Raw genomic sequence first — 26309 nt, 5'->3', positions numbered from 1 at the left:
TAACTAACACCCCACCCCTGGGGGAGACCATGGGGGTACCTAATATGACACAATATTGTAGTCTATCAATTTTTAATTGCCCCTACCACCAAAGTCGAGTTTGGGCACAATTTACAATAAACACCGAGCTGCTTTTCAAAGGACCCCAGCCTCTCAGCAATGCAAATATGCAACTGCAGAAAGGGCTGCTGGCCTCTAAACTGCAATGAATTATTGCATACTATGGACTTAAAGGTGCTTTTCATCCTCCTGCCCAATTATGCACTAGGGGCTTATAGGGTATGTTGCGCCAATCATAGAGGTACCCTAACACATAGTGTACCCTAATGTGTGTGTGTGTTTTCACCATAGCACTGGCCCTGGGCTCATTTAAGCAGAGCCAAGGGACAGTCAGAATCAGTTACCACCTATGTTCCCTCTAGGCTGCGCGTTTGCGTGCCCACGCAGCCGTGCCTCTTACAGCACCCAGACACTCAGTGGGAGCGAGCTCTTCCCTTGAGGAGCATAGGCATAACAAAAGGGAAGCCTGAAAATATCCTTTTTCAAGGCAGGAGACGCACCAGAAGGTCCAGTAAATACGTTAAATGACAATGGGGCTGCTTCCAGTGTTCCAAGAGGCCCCTAGCAGGCAGAGCGAAACAAAATAAATGTGAATGTGACTCACACTGCAATAAAAAGGGTGTGGATGTGGCATTACGGCCAGTGCTGCTGACATTGGAAGTGGGGGAACATTGCAGGGCTGGCCCTAGGACAAGTATATTAAGGTTTGAAAAGCACCTGCTGCCTCGTTTCTGGCCACCAGCAATTTGCAGGCCACAATAAAAATGTTAAGATATTTCCAGGGATTAATGTTCTTCCTGGAGTGAGATCGGAGTTTTGGCTCATCAATGTTTTGACTCATCTCCAGGTAGCACAGAGGGTTAATATGTATGATACAAAGAACGTTTACCATGCAAATCACAGAACTGTATTTATGAGGATAGGTCTGTGGGTTACTTGCCGTTTATAGGTTAAAATCTTAAAATAGAACAGCGAGCGATTAACAAACTGCAAGGTATATATTAGTGCTTTATGATTTTTTTACCCAGTCTTTCCTTATTCTAATGTTGCAAAAAGGATTTGTTTGGGTTGGAAACAATTATTGTTAAAAAGAACCCCCAACCATGGTGTTACGTTTTAAATCCTGAGTTTGCACTTCTCCACACCAAGCATACTTCCATTATGCTGCCTTCCAGTATGGATGACATGTAAGTGGCACACCTTGTAATCCTCTGTCTTATGTAACATTCATTTCCTATAGGCTGATTTACACATGTATGATTGATTGTCTCTGTGTAATGTGTGTGTGATGTAAAGTGCTCTGTCGCCCTTCACTGGTATGAGTGGCTTGTAAAACTATTGAATGCTTCAGTGAGAGGGTGGTTATGGAGACTTGAGGGGCACTGTTAAAGGATGGTAGTGAGGGAATCTGTGGCAGGGGTGGTCATTGGGGTTGGGGGGGGGCGCCAACAAACAGTGTCACACTGGGCACCACCAGCACTAAAGCCGGCCCTGGAAACAGGTTCCAGTCTTCATGCTCAGGTAAAGCTCTCCAATAATTTCCAGTCGAGGTTGCTCATAAAATGTTTTAAAAAACATTAAACTTTCACCTTAAGGAATAGCCAAATACTTGTAAACTGATCCTCCTTTTTACTCATCATCACAAAGACGGCACTTTCAAATACATGAATTCAGGCTTTGCATTGTACAAAATAAAGTTGCTCCATCTATCATTTTAATGTAGGCCACATATGGGTACACATTACCCCTGACTTGCCTTTTAGTTCACTAATAGCATTGTGTTTTTGTGGGGAGGTGGTGGGGGAGCAGGAACGATTCTCAGTTCATGTTTAATAAATACTTTGCACATAATCTGATGTACCAAGACGAGGTGCTTCCGAAGACCTACTATAGTCTAACATAATATGTGCTGTATAATTGACATGCCACATTTTCAAGGCTTAGCTTGTGTATGGGTTCTTAAGAGCCAAAGCAGACTCTTGCCTCAGCTGTCCCTGTTAATTTGTTGGCTTGCCCAGCTTTGCCTTCTGCCATATTCCGGTCCACTTGAAGTATGCGGCAAGAAAGGACCAAATTATGCAGCAGGGTTGAATTATGCGGCAAGAAAAGCCAAGTTATATAGCATAATACTGCATATTTTGTCATAGTATTACGTTATTATTTTGGCATTTCACACATGCTAACACTAACTGGGCAAATCTTTCACCTCATTAGTACCAATTTATCACCCAAATACAACAATAAGCAACAGAAAGGTGCCCAGTCAACCTTTTGCGAAGGGTTACTCCACTGGTACGCTTGCCTTGAGGGGACGAAATGCTTTAGCTGAATTCCCCATCTATAAATGTTATTAGATAGGGATTTGCCTCAAAACCCATGGGTGGTTGCATGGGAATACCCTTGTACCACCTAAGGTACGCCTTCCTAATGCAAAGTAGCACAATTTAGTGCATAGTGCTACTTTGCGTTACTGTGGGCAACTTTCCTACACAAATCATGATTTGCGTTTGAAAGTAAATCCAACCAAAACACTAGATGCTGGGTTTGTGTCACTTTTATGATGCAAACTCAGTGCAAAGAGTTAATAAATTTGGATCAAAATCTCTAAACAGGTACTTGTCAATATTATGAGGACAATTTGTGTTCTTACTGCAAGCTAATATGAGGTTACCAAATGTCCAAAGCAGAGCAAATGTTGCTTTACTCTGCAAAATCAGAAGGCAATGAAGATGCCACAGAGAAGGGGCCACTGCATCATGCAAGAAAAATGGTTTGCATCTGGCACTGAGCATGCCAAATTTCGGTAGACAGTTTCTGGATTGGAAGAGAACGGGGATTGGAAAGTAAGAAAATGTACTGGATAGGAAAGTAGAAAAGTAGGAAGGACAGAAATAATAGAGAGATGGTGAGGAACGGTGATTTGGGAGTGTGAGGAAGAGGGAGAATTGAGTTTAGAGAGAAAAGGAAACATGTATGGAGAGGATGAAACGGACATGGAAAGCAAGAAGGGGAGAGGAAAAGAAAGATAGGGGAGTGAAACATAGAAAGGAAAGGAAAAGGGTAGGGAAAGAAGGAAAGGAAGAAAGGAAGGAAGAAAGGAAGAAAGGAAGAGTAATAAAACAAGCTAAAGGGGATAGGTGGACTAAGAGGTGCAGTAAAAGGAGGTCGGAGCCAAGGAAAGGAACAAGATGAGTGAGAAGCAGAGTCAAGATATACATTTGAAAGAGTAAGGGGTGAATGGGTGATAACAGGGAGATTAGAATGACTTTGTGGGAGAGAAAAGAGTAGGACATAGATTGATGAGAGGAAACAAAATGAGGGCAAAGTGGAGCAGAGGGGAAATAGAGAAAGAAAAGTGGGACTGTAAGGAAGAGCAAGGAGAGCAAAAAGGTAAAAATAAAGGGAGATAGGCGGTAAGGACAAGCTGGGAGATCAAGTGGAAGTGTACAGAGATAAGAAAGGGTGAGAGTAGGAGATAATAGTGGCATGAAGATAGCAAATAGAAAGGAATTATAGGTAGAATGATTAGGACACAAGATGCAGTGGCACTCATGCCCAGGGTGCAAGGAGCCGTCTGCGCCCCAGTAACGGGTGTCTTTTAATACCAACCCAGAGGAGTGAAGGCTTCCACATATTAGAAATTGATACTTTGAGAAAATGACCCTTTTTGCGAGATCATCCCAGTTTTTTCCAGAATTATGTTACTCGTTCTCAGACTCTGCACACTAGGGTACTGCTTTCCAATGCCCAGTGTTTGTGCTCTAATCTCTAAAATAAGTAAAGATTTGCTAATCCCTGATTGTGATATTTATCTCTCCTGTAAGACTACAGTACATGGTGTAGAAACTACACCCATAGCATGGAAAATTAAAAATCAACTGTGGACTGCAGCACCTATTGTACCATTCACTAGTGTGACAAGGAACAAATGGCTTCAGGCATACCAATGTAACCTGACTGCTGTAGTTTAAACCTGCAGTGTGACCTGTCAAAATAACCCTTTTTATAGGGGAAAACTTCCCTTTTAAATAGTAATGTCACTCCAAAGGAGGCCTTGTATCCCACAAGGTAGGATGTCTAGTATTTAAAAGTAGGAAATGTAGAAATCTGATGTTGGAAATGGCATGTTCCTGCTGTGACAAGTCCCCAAAAGCTATGAGAAAAAGTAGAGTGCAGATTGATCCTTAATAATTCTGCTATCTCAGGTTTGCTTCAACGACTATGTTTAATATGTATTGAAAATTCAACTAAATCCAATTAAATGATACAAAAAAATTCTATTAAATCTTTTGGAAAATTACATTTTAGAAAGTTACGTGTTCCCTGCCTCAAGCTCCTGAAGGCAAATATGCATTAGTCTGTCTGCAGTTTCCCCTGGCAGTGCTTGACCTTAATGAGATCTGAAAACTGTTCCCGTAACAGAGACAATGAATGAGTGGGCTGGGGAGGTATGTGACACCTGTCATGTCAGGAAGAGCAGAGAGGGTTCAGGATTTTAATTTGCTTCAAAGGAGCAAGGGTGAGGCTTGCCCAATCATTGTTTAGTGCATGGAAGGATCAGGGAGGGGGGACCCTTTGATCACAGGACACACAGTAGTTAGCCTGGTTTCGTCTCTGTTGGTGGGGAAGGGTGGGTGTGGCCCCAGAATCAGCTTGATGTAGCTTAGAAGGAGGGCACTGCTAATTTCCCTAAACAAACACCTGACTGGCTGCCTTCAAGGGCAAAAGGCCTCTGCCACCTTAGATTTCTCTTACTCTGGGGTAGTTTGCAGTACAGCTAACAGAATGTGGTGTAAAAATGGCTAAAGCTGCCCCTGAGAACATTTGCACCATTTATTAGGGAGTGCCCCCCCCCCCCCACTGTAGTGTACAAAAATGGACTACACCAACAACTACTCAGAGCCCTTTCTGGAACTGCATAAGAACAGAAGAAGACTGAACATCCTCTCTGAGTAGGCCTGAAGGGCTCGGCCTGCTTCCACTTGTACCCAAGGCAAAAAGGTGATCACCTAGGGTTGGTTGGCTGACCTACTGTGTGGCTACAGTATACAGCAAGGTGCAAGAGGCCTTTTTCTTGAAGTGTACAACTGACCAGTAGCAACTGGATGACACCCTGCTGATTGCCACTGCTGGAGTGAGCCCCTATGAGCTATTCCTGAGCACCTGGGAGCCTTAGAATGGATCAAGCGGAACTCTGAAAAGTTGGGTCTTCCAAGACCTCCTCTGGTGCATCAGTGGGACCACACAGAAAAGGTATCAGATTTTGGCATGACTTTGTCAGATACATCCTCAGAATTGCCCCACTGGAGGATTTTAAGCTTCATAAAAGAATTAAAGTCCATAGGATATAATGCACATGTAACAAGTCATACCGGGTATCTGTCACATTTGTGACTGAGCAGCCATCCTGTAAATGATATGAGATTTTCCTGCCAAACCAATAACTTCAATGTGATCTTGTCCAGTGGCTATTTGACTTCCAGAGGACTTGAGCAGATATAGCCTGCAAGTTTGCCTCCTTGTAGGATTTCAACTTCCATTTCAGAGGCTCAGGGCCATTTTTATATGCTGGCAGAAAGGGTACTTCCTTTCGGTGACATGGTACACTTCCGTCAACATAATGGTCTATTCGCACAATGTAAATGCGGGTGAACCTTTAGTGCAACTGTGGCAGAGACTGTTCTGCCTCCGCTGTGGTATCACCCCTCCAACTGCCAGATGGAGTAAGGGCCATTGGAGTTTAACCTGTATGTTCACCTACCTAATTTAGATGGGTGATCATACAGGTCAGTGTTCACTAAGGGGCACTGAAAACTGCAAAATGCTCCATACGGCTCTGTCATGTTTGACGGAGCCATACTGCAAAATTACAATACATTGGTAAGAACGGCCTTGACAACAGTTCCTGTCCATGGTTGAAATGTCTGCCGAGCTGATGAACAGTTCTAAGTTTGGTCGTCTGGACCACCTCCAGGGCGACAGAGTAGTTTACTCCATCACCCTGGCAGAGGATGGCTCCACCGCCAAATCTTAAATCGGGACCCTAAGTTAGAAAGTAAAATATTTGACCAAGACGCTCATGCTTGGCATATCCAACCTGGGCTCCAATGCCATCGGCCTGAAATCATGTCTAGGACTTGGTCATCCGTGAACCAGGACTATAGATTGACGCTAAATTCATATCTCCGGCTCCCCTCATTACATTGGATTTTTGTCATTTTAGTGTCATCGTGCTGATTATTTTTGTCTCTATTTTTAGAAATTGGAGTAGGATTTTTATTGTGATGTGATTTTGTCTTTTTAACTATTTTGATATTTCTAACTGCATTACACATTGTCTCTAAATTAAACCCTCCTGCTCTGTGCCATAACACACAGGAGTTGATCTCAGGCTTAGTTTAATACATCTTTACAGATTAAAGGGGGTTACACTTAATTCCTGACCCAAGCAAGTGAAAAAAATGTAGAAGTACCTGCAATGTTGTTAATACTTGCTGAATGGTATTTGACAATGGGCTGTATGGCAGAAAAGATCTCAAACATTGCAAAAATGAATTGGGTTTTAAATTAGAGCATTGTGATTAAGACCAATAGAAATAACACTATGATGTGGGATGTGCTAACCAAAACAATCTGATAAAAGTACCAAGTCAGGGCTCTTTAGGGACTACCTGCCCTTTCTGGTGAGCTGAAAATCCTCTAACTTTAGTCACAGAACAAAAAGTAAATGTAGGAAGATAAACTGACTTTTGACCTTTGTCTCAGAAAGCAGTGCAAATGTGACAAGATAAAAAGAATTAAAGGCATCTTTATTGCCCACAAAGTGAAAGAGCAATAAAGATGCCTTTAAATCTTGTTATCTTGTCACATTTGCTGGCTTTCAGAGAGAGAGATCAAAAGTCAATCTGTCTTCCTACATTTATTTTCCTTTCTGTGACTGAAGTTGCAGGAGTTTGTAAAGTGAACTGTGCAAAGCATGTGAAATGAGAGGGTGTAGATGTCAGGCTTTTTTTCTAACACAACATTGAAAGTGAACTGTTCAAACATGTCAAATATATTTCACTAGGTATGAAGACACATCTGTGGTGAAAAATATTTTTATAGGATCAAAACAAATTAGACACTTTACTTGGTGATGTGCAATAAATATTTTTATAGGATCAAAACAAATTAGACACTGCACTTGGTGATGTGCAAATAAATATTTTTATAGGATCAAAACAAATTAGACCCTTTACTTGGTGATGTGCAAATTTTAAATATTTTTGCTTAAACCCAATTTCCAAGCATTTTTAAGCGCTATTATCAGTAAAACTACATGTTAGTGGGAAGGTTTTGTGGCCATTTCAATTGAAAATATGCTGTCTGTAAATGACAGTGCACTACATCATGCGTTAGAAATATATTCATGAAAAGTGAGATTTTAAACATGAACTTGGAATTATTGCTTCTCCTGCCCAGATGACAATGCTATTAGTGAACTAAGAGGCAAGCCAGGAATTATGTGTATCCTATATATGTGCTCAATTCTTGTTATACATGGAGCAAACATTTAGTCTAGTAAATAAAAACAGTTTATACAGCAGAAATAGTGAACTTGCATATTTGAAGGTGCTCTCTTGTGTGATAATAAATAAAATGGTGGCTCCATAAGACAAAATATTTTCCTAGGATCACAGAATTTGAGACCAGTTCATGGGTCAAGTACATTACAGTTAGGTCGAGTAGAATATTCAGGTTAATAGACTAGCAGGTCTAGGGAAGTTTTTATGATTTTCGAAGCCCTGTTAGATTTGTGTAAGGGTGAAGAAACCATCAGAACTGAATTACACTGTCATATTAATATGTACGTTGTTGGAAAGATACTCTTAAAGTGGGCGCTTCTGCTGTTCGGCTAGCTTCTCACTGCACAAATACAGCATATAAACACAAACATGTAACAATGATTGTGGACAAAAAATGTGTAGATAGTATTGACTTTGAAATGTTGAAATTATAAAAAAAAGTTCAATTTTAAATAAAGGCTTGAAAACAGGGAAAAGAAACAGTTGCCTTACACAACTTGAAAAGCAAAGAATGTCAACAGAGTTGTTTAAGATGGCTACAGAAAAAACACACAGATGTAGCTCTCTAAAATGTTGGTTAGACTCATCTGCATTCCATCTAGAAATCATTTAGTTACAGTTACATTTTTCATATTGGTTTGTCAGAGCATATTTTACTAATTCTTATATGATAATCAGGATGCAAAGCAATGTAGTTGTAATAACTGCTTACATTAGGCCACCGGGTTAGTTAATATTTTTTATGTTTTATAATTAGGTTAAGTGGTTTTATAAACAATTTAAGAGAATTAAGAATGGTATTACTTACTGTATGCATGGACATTTCTTTTCGCCCTCTCACAGATGTAAGTTGCATGTTTGAAGTACCAGGAATAGTTTTGAACACAGTACCTAAAGATGTAGTTAAAGTTATTGAGGGTAGCCTGCAGCATACCGTTATTGTATTAGTTTATATTAAAACATTAATTATGCATGTTTAATGTGTGTGATTTTTACACATGTGCTTAGTTCACTTTCTCACACCCATTTTTCATAAATGTATACATTTTTGTAATTGGGACTATTATTTGGCAATATTATTTTAGCCATACAACAAATTCAAAAATAGACCTCATAGCATTACAGCAGTAGTTTTGAGTTGATGGGTAGGAGTCACTGGCTAAGCTAATCAATTATACTAGTTATGACTATGAACCTATTTCTTTCTGTATTATTTTCTTTTTTTGCTGATTCTTTACAATATTCTATTTCAATAATTTTTACCTTTAACTACATTCAGAATAAATTATTCTTATTCGGAAATTAACCATTTTGAGTCTGAACAATATAAGATAAGTATTTTATTAGGATTTTAAAACCATTCTAAATATCAGATTGAAAGATTCTTAGGTGGCTGCAGCTTTTCAATTGCCTCTAAATCTCTGCAAAAAAATAAAGCTAAAGTGGTTTGTTGAAAATCAAATCAGGCAAAGATAGCCTGAGAGATATGCTTAAATAGATTGCAATCAGCCCGCAATATTGTTTATCAATTTTAGTTTTTGGGGTATTGTTAAGTTTGAAGAAGGAACAGCGAAAAGTGTTTAGAAATCTTGGTGTGCTACTTAGTTACATTTTATTTATTATTATAGACAAGTTAATTTTGAACAGTTAATAGGTTTATCTATGCTCTCTATAAAGTATGTGATATGTTTCATGTGCTCCATAACATGGGATGTTCATGCCCATTGTAAACCTGATTGGGGCCAAAGCAGATGTTTTTATTCAATGCCATTAATTAAAAGATAACCAGCAATACATTTAAAGGTACCAACATGTTTAGCTCTAAGGTTAGGTGTTTAACTTGGGTGTTAGCATTCCTTCGTAATTATATTGAGTTAACAGTAAAAAGCCAGCTGGGAACCAACAATAGTGCAATATCCCCCATACTGCAGCTTTTCTGTAGCAACAAATGTATTCTGTGAGGCGTAATCTTCAGAGATCCTTACTATATGAATTGACACGTGAAATCTGCACTTGTGGATTTCACTTTTTGTGTACCGAATTGAAACTTAGATATGCAATTAAGTCCAAGCTGTAGTTGAAGAAATATGATTTACATTAAAGTCATAGATTTATGTTAAACAGGACGAGAGAAATTAAATCTCACATGAACGTTCTGTTTTTTGTTTAGTTCATGTTCCTGATTGCCTGCTTAAAATGACAATGTATGTAGATTAGGGGTGTTTTATGGTGCAATAAAGACTTAGATGCTGCAATTTGAACAATAACACATTTTACTAGAACTATGAATTTGGGTGTCTGCATTTAAATAAGATATTTTCTGTTTTTTCTTTGTTGAATTTGCATCAAAACCATATCAGCCTGCAATTGTTTATGCTCTTTTTAATATTGAGAACCCTGTTGTTTGGCAAGCTATATGTTTATCTACCTTCGGAATAGAATTACTTCAAATACTGCTTGTACTTAAAGCAGAAGGGCAGCGAGCTCAAAACTGGCTATTTTAAAATTCGGCATTCAAACTGTTGTTTTTATGTTCTTTTCACAGAAAAAAAAATATGCACAGCAAAATGCTATCATTCTCTAAAAATATACATTATTAACAAAAATTATGTGTTGATGCCATTTAAAATATTTAATAATTTCAGAGCTACAGTTTCTGCTAATTAACATTACACACAAGGACCCAAAGAAGATGCATGTATTAAAAAATACATAGACCACACATGTTTAGCATGTAAATAAAGCAAAGTTTACCTCTTGGACTCCTTCCTTGTAGATCTTCTTTCACTGACACAGAGGCACTGATGAAAAAATCTACAAAGTTCCATCACACAAGGATTTATGTTTTGAATGAGAAGCATAACTGGAGGGGCAGTCACTGCTATTTCTTTAAGGTTTGCCTGCAGACATCCTAGAAGAGACATAACTCTGAACTAATGGGTGTGATTGCTTTAATACATCCCTTTGAATAGCACATTACGTCCATGGAACATGCTCTAACAAACACAACGTCTGATAAAATATTTTATTTTCTATAGTGTGTATTTCATAGTCATAGTAATCCTAAACAATCCATTTTCAAGATGGTAAGTTAAAAAATATAAATCATAACAATTATCAGCACGCATTTAGGTATGATTTTAAGGTTTTTACTTTTACCACAGCAAATCACATCAGGTTTATAACATACAATATAAACACTATGAACCAGATCACAAAACATTTTTACTGCCTTTATTAAATGTCCTTGCTGGTAAGTAAGGCAGTGCTTGGTTCAAACTTCTTTTTCAACTGGATTATATAAGTTTTGTGAAGGTGGTAAGGTGTGAAAAAATACTTGAATAAAAAGTGATCTGTTCAATATGTTGATGATTTTGGGTGGTTTAAAAATGTAAATGCACACCTGAAACTTTTGGTACGCAAAGAAATATTGACATACTTTTACTGCAATTATCTTTGTTACTTTGGTGCAAAAGGGTAGGCAAGAGCGATTGCAACTCAGTTACTAAATATAATCATGCATTACGACTGATGTGGTCACTCATTACTAACAGGTGCTGACAATGGAACAACTCTGAAACTTAAAAAAACAGGACAGAAAGGTGTAATGGAGTCACTGCACACACTAGAACGTGAAGTACTAGATTAATACAAACATTTTGGAACAGTCCAACAATGAAAGCTTAAAAGAAAAGACCATTCATTAAAGTTCCTGGAATAACAAACGCTTACCTTACCACTCCTAAAGATGGTAAGGGACACCCACTACAGCCTCTAATATGACACCATTAAGTAGTAAACCATCCTGCAGATCATATCTAAAGTAACACTTACCATGCTTAGTTTATGTGGTGCCGTCCTACATGTTTGCAATCACTAGGATGGATTTACTGTAAATGTTTAGCAGTCATTTTTAATGTATATGACCCTGAAATATTTCCTATTGTGTAAAAGTGGAAAACACATTTGTCCAAACTCAACACAGAAATAAATTAGCTTTAAAATGCTATCTAGTCATCTTTGCCCAGTGAAATTCTATTTCATTCCATCTCTGAAACTACTACGAAATATGTAGTATATCAGAATCTGTTTGTAAGAACTTATAGTATTAGTTGTGGGGGGTGAGAACACACCTCTAAGGCTGGACTGGCCGTACCAGACATCAGCTGTTTCCCCAGGAGGCTGGAAGAGTAAGGGGCTGGTGTGGTGTACTGGGGGGCGGTTTTAGTACTGGGGTGAGTAGTATAGGTTGTATACTACTCGTCACCATGTATTTTTTGACAGGTGGCCACGCCCCTTTGACCACGCCCCTTTGGTCCGTGTGTCTATATTGGACGCGTTCCAAGTCTGATTTTAATCGGGGTTTTAATCGGTCCTTATAACGTATTGATAAGATTATAGCATTTTATTGTTTTATAGGTCGTTATTTTGTGAATCATGGCTTATAAAATGATACGGCGATGAAATAAAAAAAAAAAAAAAAAAAAAAAAAAAGCGTATAAAACGATAAGTTAGGATTTGTGAATCAAGGCTTATAAAATGATACGGCGATGAAATCATAAAGCGTATAAAACGATAAGTTAGGAATTGTGAATCAAGGCTTATAAAATGATACTGCGATGAAATCAAAAACGTATGAATCGACCACGCATGCAGGAGGGTTGCTAAGAAGTGGGGGTAGTGTGAAATACGAGTCTACAAACATACCCCGGGGCGTGTCTAGTATGTTCACAGAGGATATAAGCCAGCATTCCGAGGACCGTGTGTTAAGAAACCCCCGCTTTTTTCCGACAAAGAAAAGCTCGAGCTTTAAGACAACTTTGAGAATGTCTTGCTCTAGCGTGGAAGCGGGACCCCTTGGAGAAACTATAACAGCGATGCTGAAGGAAGCGGCAAATGCTGCAGACGACGCTGCAGAACTCGACGATAGTGATAAGGAAAATTGCGCGCCAACAACGCCTGCGGGTACTACGTCGGAGATGTCGTCGGCGATGCTGAATAAAAAGCCCGAGACAGACGTCGAGGCATCGGCTATGCCGAATATAAAGCCCGAGACCGGAGCCTGCGAAGAGGCGGTTGGTGGCGTTGCTAAAATGGCGAGCAATACCTCCGATGCTACAGACGGCGGTGGAAGAGCGGAACCAAGTGAAGATGACGAGGGTATTGACCTGCAAGAGCCTGAACCCGAGGACTCCAGCGACTGTACAGAGATGGATTCCGGAGAAGAATCTGTAAACGAAACAGAAAAGTGCGAAGTTGGAAAACGAAAAGTAAGTACGAACCGCAATTTTTCGGCAAATCCTCTGGGGTGTTTAAGAGTGTGATGATGAGGCGTGTAGTTGTGAGGAAGGCTGAGGTCGAAAAACCCCTTTTTTCTTTTTATCAGCAAAAGAGAGGAGGAGGAGCCCCAGGCGACAAAACCGCTAGCACGACTATGGAAGTCACACAGCCATCGCTACGTTTTTCATGTCTCTGCTGCTCAAGACAGAAAAAACTTGCCGTAACGCATAAAAACTGCAGCTGTAAGCGCTTAGACGCAATTGTACAATTTTGTCGTGGTGAAAGTTGGAGCACGGATCGATATCGCGGACTTTTGACAGCGATAGCCGCGATCATAAAATTGTGCTTAAAGGCGGGGTGGTACGACGAATGCGAAGGTTGTAAAATTGACGACCCGAGTCAGTTGCATCACGACTGTCTCACGACGGGTGATGAATATGAAGACAGTTTGATACGGAAACTATGTTACAAGCTGGACCCCTATAAGATTATGGCGACGTTGGGGGCGGTCTATGGCTTGAAAGAAATGTCAGTACCCGAAGATTGTAGTAAGATGATTGCGAATGTTTTAAAGTATATTAAGAGAGTACAGTCCCCATCAGAGCATGTGAAAAGTATGTATGAAGCGGGTGATGAAGACATACGCTTGATAATGAAACAGCATTTGAGAAGGAAGAATTACCGTAGATATTTTAAGATCAAGTATCTTTACAGGAGTTTAAAACCGAGGAACATGACATTTCTTAATGTAGAGTAAATGAAAACATGATGATCTTCGCGATTGCTACTATTATGTATGTGTGTTTTTCCGTTGCAGGAAAGTGTGTTTCGACACATGGTTGAGATCGGCGTGCGACCGAGCGTTAGATGCCTGGAAGACGCTTTTTATTTTCTGATCAGAGCAAAGATGGCGTACCCCAAACCAGTGTTTCGCCCGACCGCGCTATGTCGTAACAAGCGATGTGAAATCATCGAAGAGCTTGAAAAAGAACTGGGTCAGAAACCTAGAGGCTTTTACGACGTTGAAAAGAGCAAAATCTTCTTGGGCGCTGACGACGTGCTCGAAGATTGCATCGACAATTATATCAGGCGGACATTTTGCACCCTAGGAACTACTCTGAATAAGAAACAGTTTTTCAATTTCATGAATACAATATCTGATTTGTTTTGTCGAGCCTTCTTGAAGGGGCGTGGGGAGGATGTAAGAAGACTGGTACCGTTCATAGCTAGCAAAATCCAAATATTGATTCTACGTCACGAGTTTTTGAGAGCATTGTGTTAAATATCTATGTTTTTATCGTTATTATCGTTTATAGCGCTGTACATTCCTATATTACCAGTTTAAATCATACACTGTTTAATTCGTGTGTTATTAAATAATCTACTATTGTAAAATAAACCGGCTTCTAGTTCTGATTATCTGATAAAGAAAAATAATAAAACAAAAGTGAATTAATAGAATAGGGGGGCGGGAGTAGGGGTTGCGGTATTTTAGTTCAAGAAGCGCTACGATGCAGAAGCTTTTCAAAAGAGTTTATTACAACCCCTCGAAAGTTGGTAGTTTTGGCGGTGTAGAAGCCTTGTACAAGGAGAGCAAAAGGGGCGTGGGGAGGATGTAAGAAGACTGGTACCGTTCATAGCTAGCAAAATCCAAATATTGATTCTACGTCACGAGTTTTTGAGAGCATTGTGTTAAATATCTATGTTTTTATCGTTATTATCGTTTATAGCGCTGTACATTCCTATATTACCAGTTTAAATCATACACTGTTTAATTCGTGTGTTATTAAATAATCTACTATTGTAAAATAAACCGGCTTCTAGTTCTGATTATCTGATAAAGAAAAATAATAAAACAAAAGTGAATTAATAGAATAGGGGGGCGGGAGTAGGGGTTGCGGTATTTTAGTTCAAGAAGCGCTACGATGCAGAAGCTTTTCAAAAGAGTTTATTACAACCCCTCGAAAGTTGGTAGTTTTGGCGGTGTAGAAGCCTTGTACAAGGAGAGCAAAATCCACAACGACGGTGTTAAAAGAACACAGGTACGCGACTGGTTATCGGGCGAAGATGCCTACACGCTACATAAGGGGTCGAGAAAGCGCTTTCAAAGACGGCGTGTGATAGTCAGCGGCTTAAATCATCAATGGCAAGCGGACCTTCTAGACGTCCGTGAACATGCCGCGGTTAATGATGGTGTAAAATTTATATTAACGGTGATAGACGTACTGTCAAAGTATGCATTCGCCGTTGGCCTGAAGGAAAAATCGGGGAGCTCGGTCACAAAAGCCTTTGATTACATTTTCAGCAGCGGGAGAATTCCTAAAAAGTTACAAACAGATAGAGGAAAAGAGTTTGAAAACAAGACGCTAAAAGCTCTGCTGAACAAGTATGGTGTAAAACATTTTGTTACAAACAACGAAGTGAAGGCGGCGATTGTAGAAAGATTCAACAGAACTCTCAAGGCACGAATTTGGCGGTATTTTACAGCGTACAACACATTTCGTTATATAGATCGTTTACAAGATTTTATTGAAAGTTACAATCATAGCTATCATAGAACCATTAAGACGTCCCCTGTAGAAGTATCCCCGCAAAATGAGTTGAAAATTTGGAGAACTGTGTACGGGTCCGTGTTCACCAACAACCCTGTTTCAAAAAACACGCTCAAAAAAGGTGATCATGTTAGGGTATCTAGATGCAAGGGGGTATTTCAAAAGGGGTATGAGCAGACTTTTACAGATGAGATCTTTGTGATAGACAAGATTTCCAAGCATTCAGGCGTTACAGTTTTTAACTTAAAAGACTATGCTGGGGAGGAGGTCGAAGGGTGTTTTTACAAAGAAGAGCTGCAAAAAATAAAACAGGATCAAGATCGTGTGTACCGTATTGAGAACGTTTTGGCAAAGAAGGGGCACGGGGCACAAAGACAGTGCCTAGTTAAATGGCGGGGATGGCCTGATAAATTTAATAGTTGGGTCTCTGAGAGTGAATTAAAGGATATACAAAGTCTACAACAGCGGATATAGGCATTTAGGTACCGCGGAAGCGCCATGGAGGTCGGACCTTTTTATCTGACGCTCCCGAGTAACGCGTCTTTGGACACTTTCCCTAATAACAAAATTTCAAATTTTACGGTGAAACTAGCAAAACCTATTCATCTACAAGGAGATTGGGAGGTGGCCCTAACAGAAATTCAGTACCCGCACACGTGGGACACTTTTGAAACAGAGGATGTTAGATTTACGGTGGTACGCAAGAAGGAAAGCGCCCACAAACTTTCTTTCCCGCCGGGGCACTATGACAACATACGAGACATTGTAGAAGTAATGAATAAATCCATTGGTAACATATCGGAACTTGTTGACCTTAGATTAACGTATGAACCACGACTTCGAAAAGTGCAGTTGAGGAATGCTCAAGACTACGGTATTTTGGTGCGTGAAAAACTGGGGAGAGTGTTGGGGCTGACGCCTAACGTTCACCACTCTTCATCAGCGGGGAAAGCCTACACGGATGTACACGGCGGATTTTATATGATGTTTGTATACTGCGACGTGATAGAGCATCAGAGAGTGGGGGATAGCTACGTGCCTCTCCTCCGGTGCGTGGAAATCACAGGCAAGAATAATAGCATGATAAACATCATTTACACCAAAAGAGATTATGTACCGATCAGCAAAAAACATTTTCACACAATAACTTTGGAACTGAAGGACGATTTGAACACTAATATAAGATTTAAAGTGGGTAAAGTCATAGCGAAGCTTCATTTCAGGCCGCGACGTGGTGAAGTGTACTAGAATAATGATTTTACCTGAAAATTACGGCGACGCGTCGCTCTATAGGGATTACTATAGAGCACAAGCCGGCTCAGGCCTCCCGGGGTTCCACGGGGCACCTATTATGTGCGGGGCGGGTGTTGGCGGTATATTCAGAAGCCTTTTCAGAAAAGCAGTACCGCTTTTAAGAAGAGGGTTCCAGTTGGTAAAACCGCACGTGAAAACCGCTGCAGCAAATATTGCCCGAGACGTCGCAGGGCACGTTTCGGGGGCGGTGATGAAAAAGTTTACCAAAACGGGTCAAGAAGGCTCAGGTTTAATCTATCTCGAAAGAGGAAGGAAGAGAAAAAGGGGTGTATCACTAAGGGGGCCGCCCGCGTTCCTTCAAAGCGTTGTGAAGCGCCGGCGACCGGCTCAAAAGAGTTCGCTTAAGACCCGGAGAAGACACGGAAAAAAACGAGTCTCTAAGGGCAACATATTTTAAATCGGACCATGGCCTCCGTCCCTTGCGGTTCCCAGGAATGCACAAAGTCAGAGTTGGACCTATTCCAAGTACCACCAACGCAAACCAGCATTGAAAGTTCTCTATATGTCGAAGTACCGCCACTTTCAGCCCTGTCAGACACAGCCCCCTTAGAGTTCTTCATAGCTCGGTCGGATGACTACCTGGACCTTTCAGCTACCCTGATTTATCTGTCGTGCAAAATTACTAACGCAGACGGATCCGATTTGGACGCCGCAGCCCGAGTGGCGTTTTCTCCATACCCCATAGCCTCACTTTTTAACCAACTGGATGTGAGCCTCGGCGACCGGCTCATCAGCCAGTCAAACAACACGTATCCATACAGGGCTTATCTCGAAACGGTACTTAATTATGGGGACCCCACTTTAAAACGCCAACTTTCTGCAGGTCTCTTCTACAGAGACACCGCTGGAGAGCACGAGGACACGACTTTAAACGGTGCTAACGCGGGATTTAAGAGCAGAGCTAGCTTTACAGCCCGAAGTCGTAAAGTGGAACTGATTGGGCAATTACACTGCGATTTATTTTTCCAAGACAAATTAATGCTTAACGGTCTAGATGTGAAGATTAAACTGATTCGAAATAAAGACACTTTTTGCTTAATGAGCGGCGACGCAGAAAATTACAAAGTGCATATCTTAGCGGCGTCACTATTTGTGAAACGTGTCAAAGTGAGCCCAGTGGTGCGTTTAGCTCACGCCGAGACTCTGTTAACCAGTAATGCCAAGTACCCCATCGAAAGAGTGGAGCTCAAAGTGTTCAGCATCCCAGCCGGTGCGCTACTATCGAATACTGAGAATATTTTTTTCGGATTTTTGCCAAGAACTGTAATAGTAGCGCTGGTCGATAACGCAGCATTTAGCGGTGAATATGGCAGAAACCCCTTTAATTTCAAGCATTATAATATATCTCACAGCAGCCTCTCCGTAGACGGCCAAGCTATACCGGCAAAACCATACACGCCGTCATTTGGAACTGGGGGTGTGGCTAGAGAATATTTGGGTGTGCTGCAAGTTGCTGGGAAGTACGCATCAGACCGACCCTTCTTTGTGGATCGTGTATAGTATTCGAAAGGCTATTCTATGCTGGCTTTCGATCTATGCCCTGACAACGACGTGGGTGGCGGCCATTTTTCGATACAAAAATCAGGCAATGTACGTCTGGAGCTCCGTTTTAGCGCCGCTCTACCGTCTACTATAAACCTTCTGATTTACGCTGTCTTTCAGAATGTTATACAGATTAACCATAGGCGAGAGGTGCTAATCGACTATATATGATGAATACGTGGCAACTGGAACGTTTTCTCGCCAAAGACGAGACGGCAAAACATTCATTTTTAGGTGTATTCGCAGCTGACACTCTACCAATGTATCTGGGTAATCGCCAGCGACCGCTTCATTTAATAGTCAATACAGACGGTAAAGATCAAAGGGGTCGACACTGGTTAGCAATATTTCTAACGGAAAAGGACTCTGAGTTTTTTGACTCCTATGGCGTGCCACCAAACAGTTATCTGTACCCCAATACCATATGGCAATTTTTAAAAAGAAACACTTCAGGCCTAATAACATTTCATGAAAACCAGATTCAGGATGATGTATCATTTACCTGCGGGGCACATTGTTTGTTTTATTTATTTCATAGATGCCGTGGTGTAGACTTTGAAAGCATTTTAAAAATGTATTCAGCTGATTTGAAGGCAAATGATGCTCTAGTAACAAGGTTTGTGTTGAGGCAATTACGCAGATTGAAAAGAGGCCGTGTAAATAACAGACCGATGCAAAATTGTATTTCATTCACTGATAATATACATGTTTACAGTGTTTATGATAACTAGCAGACATCCACAAGGTCTATTTTACGCTCTCATTGGACTTTTAAAATCATATTTGTACCGAACATTTTTACTCTGTGATATAAAATGTATCTAAATAAATTGCATGAAAAAAGCCCTTAACTTTACGTGTCGGTCTGACTTTTTTCAGCACCTAGATGCCACGTTAATGCACCGTGGTTTATATTCATCCTGAAATGCTTAGACAGGCTATTGTCCGCATATGGTGCCTGGTGTGCTGTCGAGGTTTGCAAAAAATATGAATAAAAAAAGGGGGGCCTAACTTTACGTGTCGGTCTGACTTTTTTCAGCACCTAGCTGCCACGTTAATGCACCGCTGTTTATATTCATCCTGAAATGCTTAGACAGGCTATTGTCCGCATATGGTGCCTAGTGTGCTGTCGAGGTTTGCAAAAAATATGGATAAAAAAAGGGGGGCCTAACTTTACGTGGCGGTCTGACTTTTTTCAGCACCTTGCTGCCACGTTAATGCACAGCTGTTTATATTCAACCTGAAATGCTTAGTGGATTATACCGTTTAATTCTCGACACACGAAGACATACGTGGTATTGTGAGTTGTGGCGGGAAACTGTCGGGTTTTGGGTATAAAAACGTGAGGTCTGCAAGAACATTCAGGCTGGAGCTCTCAGGAAAGCTACGACGCTCCAACCAACGGCGCTGGTGACACCTTCATTCTCCCACCACATCGGGCGCTTGAAAAGCTGAAGCCCCTGAAAGATTTCACCACCTGATGACTGAGCACCGTTTCCATTTATGAACATGTCTGAGGACCAAGAATTGTTGGTAAGAAGATTGTTTTATGTTTTTTATATAATCCTCTAGCTCTTTTTGAAGTTGCGCTTCTATTAGCGTCATCTCTCAAAGGTTAAATGCTTTTTTATCAGGGATGTAAGCTTTTTTTCCGGCTCAGACTGTCACACTAAGACGAATTAGACCGAAGTCCCGGGCAATGTTCTAACATGTGGTTCTAATTAAGTCTTTCGCTCCTCTGTCAAAAGGTTTTAAGCAATAGATAAAATTAGGTGAAACTCGGGGTGTTTTGAATTAACTGTAACTGCTAGTCAGGAACCGTGAAAGATGCATAAAAAAAAAAAGTGTGTGTGTGTGTGTGTGTTTGCGTTTTGTTTTTTTTTTTGTTTTGCCGGACCCCGTCTGAAATGCTCTAGCATGTGGTTCTAATTCAGTTTTTCACGTCGTCGTCAAAAGACTTTTAGTACTGTTACAGCAGCTGGCATTTTAAGCAATAGGAAATATGACATGACTCTCGGTGTGTTTAGATTTTGCACATGCTCTTACCTCAAAGACTATCTGCTCATTGATCCGTGTTTTTAAGTCAAGGACTAGTCCGCCTCCTTGCTTTACAGATCATGATTTAATAACGCTCGAGGTCTTAAATAATGTCACTATATAGCCTGGGGCCAGCGAGCCGGGGTTGAGCTGCGGCTTGAAAAGCAGCTAATTTGACAACTAAGGTCTGGGTCTATTTCTGCGGTCGTGTGTGTGTGTGTGTGTGTGTGTGTGTGTGTGTGTGTGTGTGTGTGTGTGTGTGTACTTTTGTTTGCATGAGCTTGTAAATACGTATAGCGGTGCTTTCAAGTAATTTAATTTAAACCAATATAGGAAATGTGTTACAGCTGTTTGCATTTTTGTCTTCGCAGGAAGTGGCCGAGGCGGCAGACGCACTTTTATTCGACACTGCGCTTGAAGGCCCTAATCCTATCGCAGCCAGTCAAATTTGCGGCTTCAGCGCGCATGCTGGTAAGAATTAATTCTCTTTTCTACTGGTAGTATGTTCTACCATAGACCATGCTGATGTGCGCGTGCTTGTGCGTGTGTGTGTGTGTGTGTGTGTGTTTGTGTGTGCTTGTGTGTGTGTGTGTGTGTGTGTGTGTGTGTGTGTGTGTGTGTGTGTGTGTGTGTGCGTGCTTGCGCTGCCACTCTCAGTCTAGTTGTAGCACTGATGACTATTGAGGACTCTTCCGACTGTTCATTGCTTGAATTAAAATTGTGTTTTTTGCTCTTACTTAGATAAAACTGATGATGCAATCTCCATCCAACACGTGCAGCAATCAAATACACAACAACCGGTTGTACAAAGGAGTTCAAGGTTGCCGCCTGACGATCTGAAAAGCAAAGGTCAGAAGCGTAAAGAAGCGAGGCGGCGAGGGCCACCACAAACATTGCAGGGTGGTTTTGGGGGGAGTACTGTTGGGGGGCCTGCATTGCATGAGTTTCCACCGGTGTCTGTAAATGGTGGCGGTTTGAGAAAGAGACACTCTGGCTGTAAAGAAAAGGGTGATCAAAAGCGCAATAGGAAAGCGAATGCTAATGATAACAATTCTGCTACTCTACAGACCTTCCAGGTTTCGAATTCAAACACGCCTACCCCTGGTTGCGTTCTCCCCAGCCGAAATTCAGAACAGATTCTAGGTGTCACAACGCACCCTTGCAGCGATACTCCGGTATTAGTGCACCCCCCACCTACTCCTACCCCCAAGTCTCACTCTCAACCATCAAAGAACTTGCATGCGCAACCAGCAAACGCCATTATTCCCCCCGATGAACAAGAAATAATTTCGCTGCTTGACGATGATGACTGTTGGGGGGAAAACGCGAATGTACCCGTTCAACAAAACAGATCAAAAGCAGGGCCAGCTGTACACAGCGAATGCTCCAAGAACCCACGCTCACAAGGGGGGTGTCACACATATGTTACAATAGGAGGAGGACCCGCCATCACCAGTCCCCCAGTAAGGTTCGCACCAGGTGCTATTCACCATAATTTAAAGACTGAAATTGCCCACAGTGCTGCAGCAAACGGGGCGTCCGCAGCGGCGCTACAAGCTCCTAGACATAACCCCACACCACCCCTAAACATTACCGCAGTAACATCAGCATGCCACGATATTTTACCTTTAATAACAAACCTTAGGGGAAGCACTCTTAACACAGCATCTATCTGCGAAGCTATTATTTTTGCTTTAAGTAATCGTGATACAGTAGCTCAGATACAAGCCATTGAACGCATCAAAGCTGGCATCGTACGTATACAGCAAAATTTAGAGAAATCACTTTCAGCTGCTTTAGTAACTGCTCAAAATCAGCTCGAGTCCTCTGTCTCCTCGCGCGCCATAGATGATGTCCTAAGTGTCAAAAAATCACTTAACGTTGAGATAAAGACACCACTTGACCCCCGCAGTGGGGCTGCTGCTGCTGCTGTTAAAGCTTCACTTCCCAGCGACGCGGCTGTACTTCAGGCAATTTACGCCATTTTTCCCCTAATAAATACCCTAGAAGGATTAGGCTTGAACTCTGCACCCGTCAGTTCATCCGTTTTTAATGTTCTACGTGTACAGGAAGCTTCCGGACATATCGGCGGCATAACAGATGTCAAACTAGCAGTAGAGGACGTGATCCAAAATACTCAGACTTCGCTCGCATCTATTTTAGCAGATGCCCAAGCCAACCTTGATTCCTTGAGTCTCGACTCGGGAAACTGATAATGACCCCCAAAGAGCATAGGTCGCCGAGAAGGTCTGAAACTACAGTCGCCAAACGTAAAGAGAAATGGTTAGCCGCTAAAGTAGTCAGAAATCGGTTAGCCAAAAACCTAAAAAGAGCCAAAAACCATTTGAGAAATATACGCCGTAATATTCAAAGCAACAATGGGTATTTACCACCGAGCCCCACGCAGTTAGAGCAAACACCTCAGAGAACAGCTGTCGCTTGCGATAATTCTAGCATCAGTAACAACCCTGCGCCGGTGTTTTTAGAAAGCGTGCGACAATATCAAAGAGTTATCAAAAAATTTAGAGCTATAGAATTTTATGAAGAATTTCGTTTTGTCAATCTTCATCTCATAGATTCTATTAGACTGGCCCTAGAAGCGGTTATTAACTCTATCCAACTGCTGCTGGACCAAATGGCCCCAGACATAGGCCCCAACGATTATGTACAAATTCGCCTGAGCGGCGGTGGTCTGGCTAACTCTTTTTACACTCGCAGGCTACCGCATCACGACCTAGATGCCTCAGATTTCTTAAACAAAATTGTTGACATGATGAATAGCAATGCAGAGATTCTGGGGTCACAAAGTTTAACACTTGTTGTGACTGTGATAAAAAGTAGGGGCGGCGGTGCCAGACGGGCTCTAAATTCTGTATTGTTTACTAAGATCATTCAAAAGAAACGTCGATGGTTGATTGATTTGAACAACACAGCTGGAAATTTGTGCCTGGCGGGGTGTTTGGCAGGGTTATTGGCTCACGGTCAATCTACGGATAGAACGTTGACAGAGCAGGCACAGTTAATGCACGATGCCCTAAACATCCCCCCAGATACGGATGTCTCTTTGCAAGACATAGAAGCATTTGAAAATTACTTGGGTGTGACGATTAAAGTATTATATCACGAAGGCGGCTGGCGTTATTTCACCAGCGGTACCGCCAACAAATCTAAAATTCTGTTTGTTCTTTTACATGAAAGCCATTTTTACGGTGTGAAAGATATAAAAAAATTCCTCGGCGCTAGGTATTACTGCGAATATTGCCATTCGGCCTATACCCACAAATACAATCACTCGTGCGCAGACTTCTGCAAAGCGTGCGTTACGAACGATTGCCATGACATTGCCAACGATCTCCAAAGGTGTCCGCGGTGTCGACTGTTTTGTCGTTCTTCGGAGTGTTTAGAGCGTCATCGTGCTTTAGCCGTGGTGGGGGAGGTGAGCTGTCTCAGCAAAAAGTTGTGTGATTCGTGCGGTCTCTACGGCCCCGAAAGTCATGAATGCGAAGGCCTTGAATGCGGTGTCTGTAAAGCCCGGGTGTTTTCATTTGATTCACATCTCTGCTTTATGAGCAGACTCAAACCGCCGACCAAAACAAATGATTATATATTCTACGATATGGAGTGCCGTCAGGAAAATATCATTCACGAGCCAAATTATATTTTTGCCAGACATATTAATGGTGAGCCTACTTGGGAGTTTTCAGGTCCTACATGCGTCAATGATTTTATCAACACATTCATTACACCCCGATTTCAAAACTATAGTTTTCTCGCACATTTCTCTAAAGGATATGACTGTTATTTTGTAGTGAAAGCTCTAGTGCTTGAAAAGGTGGCAATGTCACTGATCACTCAGGGAGGAAAGCTCATGTGCGTTACAACCAAAGTACTCAATATCAGGTTTATAGACTCTATAAACTTTTTGCCCATGAAACTCAGTAAACTTCCACAGGCAATGGGTTTCCAAGAGTCTAAAGGGTATTTCCCGCATTACTTTAACACTTTGCAGAACCAAAAATACGTTGGTGCTATGCCCTCAGCAGAATTTTACGGTGTAAACTATATGTCACCCTCTGAGAAAACAGAATTTGTGTCCTGGTATGAATCGAACAAAGATCGGGAGTTTGATTTCCAGAAGGAGCTGTCTCATTACTGCCAACAAGATGTGAACATTTTAAGAGAGGCGTGTATCCGCTTTAGAGAAGGCGTCATTGCCATGTCTAGCAAGCAAATCTTGGTGAACCCGGGTCAGGCCAATGAGTATGCCTATGTTGACTTCATCGACCCCTTTCAGTACATCACTTTAGCTTCAGTCTGCTTGGCGATGTTCAGATTTTGTTTTTTAAAACCTTACACATTAGCGTTGCTACCTCGTGATAATTATCACAGACAGCAAAAGAGATTCTCAACACCCGCTATTCAATGGTTGATGTATTTGGAATACAGTGAAAAAATCACCATCCGTCACGCTTTGAGGGGCGGGGAGCTTAAAATTGGGTCCTATTTTTTAGATGGTTATGCCAATATTGACGGGGTCCCTACTGCCTTTGAATTTAATGGTTGCTTTTTTCACGGCTGTCCAATTTGTTACGCCGGAAACGATTTTAATAAGATGACCGGTTGTACATATGGTCAGTTGCTTAACCGCACAACTATTAAACAGGAGTTTTTAAAAAGACGCGGCTTCAACGTCAGAAGTATTTGGGAACACGCGTGGCGTGAGCAGTTAACATGTAATCTAGATCTGCAGACTTTTATCAAGGATCGTGACTTACCCGAGCCCTTGAAACCGCGTGATTCTCTCTACGGAGGACGAACCAACGCCGTTACTCTTTATCGAAAGGCCTCTGGTGATGAAAAGATTTTTTACTATGATTTTACCAGCTTATACCCCTTTGTTAACAAGACAAAAGTCTACCCTGTGGGACATCCTAAGATCCTTTATAAAGATTTTGGAGCCCCTCAAATGTATTTCGGTCTAATCAGATGTAGAATTCGTCCGCCTAGAGGACTTTTTTTCCCGGTGCTTCCTTACAGATTCGAGGGAAAACTATTATTTACCCTGTGCCGCTCCTGCACAGAAGCCAGACAGACCTTCCGGTGTGATCACTCTGATGACGAACGTGCTCTGACCGGCACCTGGTGCACTGTAGAAGTGAATGTAGCTCTGAAAAAAGGCTATGTGATAGATCGCATTTATGAGATATGGCATTTTGAAAATGTTTCTAGTGATCTGTTTACCGACTACATCAACTTGCACCTTAGAGACAAGCAAGAAGCTTCGGGTTACCCCCAGTGGTGTAGTGATAATGCCGAGAAACAGAAGTACCGGAGGGAATATTTTCAGAAAGAGGGTATTCGATTGCGCTCTAATAAAATCCATGTGAACCCCACTAAAAGACAGATTGCTAAACTGTTTCTCAACTCTCTATGGGGAAAACTGGGGCAGAGAGAAGACCGCTCAGAAACTACTCTAGTGACAGAGCCGGATGAATTTGATCAGTACTTTTTTACTTCCTACTGCGAGGTGTCATCTTGCGAGTTCATAGATGATGATACCGCTTGTGTGTGTTGGCGGTATACCAAAGAACATTACCCGCCTTCATGCAACGCTAACATATTTATTGCCAGTTTCACCACCGCTTATGCTAGATTGGAGTTGTACAAGCTCCTGGAGTTGCTTCAAGACCGCTGTCTTTACCACGACACAGACTCTGTGATTTTTGTGAGCAAAAAGGGCGATGTTAACCCTCCGGTGGGTGACTATCTGGGGGAACTCACTAGCGAAACACCTCCCGATGAACACATCACAGAGTTTGTTTCAGCCGGCCCCAAAACCTACGGTTACCGCTTATCAGGCGGTAAAATCTGCTTGAAGGTGAAGGGGATCACCCTCAATGTTCAGAACCGCGAAAAAGTAAATTTTCAAAACTTAAAAGAGCTGGTCACTCAATATGCC

The 26309-nt window shown here is 41.5% G+C and overlaps 2 protein-coding genes across 3 annotated transcripts in view; one reads left to right on the top strand and one right to left on the bottom strand.

The window, feature by feature from the left end:
* The window catches only part of OC90 (otoconin 90), an 875163-nt gene that overhangs the window by 656365 nt on the left and 192489 nt on the right, over positions 1–26309 (bottom strand). The window lies entirely within an intron of this gene.
* On the top strand, positions 12402–14304 carry LOC146830715 (uncharacterized). Of its 2 annotated transcripts, none has more exons than XM_085604913.1 (2): positions 12402–12895; positions 13723–14304. In XM_085604913.1, the coding sequence occupies exons 1-2, from the start codon at positions 12452–12454 to the stop codon at positions 14185–14187; spliced, it is 909 nt and encodes a 302-aa protein (XP_085461039.1). In that variant the 5' UTR covers positions 12402–12451; the 3' UTR covers positions 14188–14304. The 2 variants fall into 2 exon arrangements, with proteins under 2 accessions (XP_085461039.1, XP_085461038.1); XM_085604912.1 differs by having other exon boundaries at positions 13012–14304.

This window comes from Triturus cristatus, chromosome 5_1 (genome assembly GCF_964204655.1).
Source record: "Triturus cristatus chromosome 5_1, aTriCri1.1, whole genome shotgun sequence".
NCBI classification, from domain to species: Eukaryota; Metazoa; Chordata; class Amphibia; order Caudata; family Salamandridae; genus Triturus; species Triturus cristatus.
Note: the sequence above shows the minus strand (reverse complement) of the source record. Positions and strands in the feature narration are given on the sequence as shown.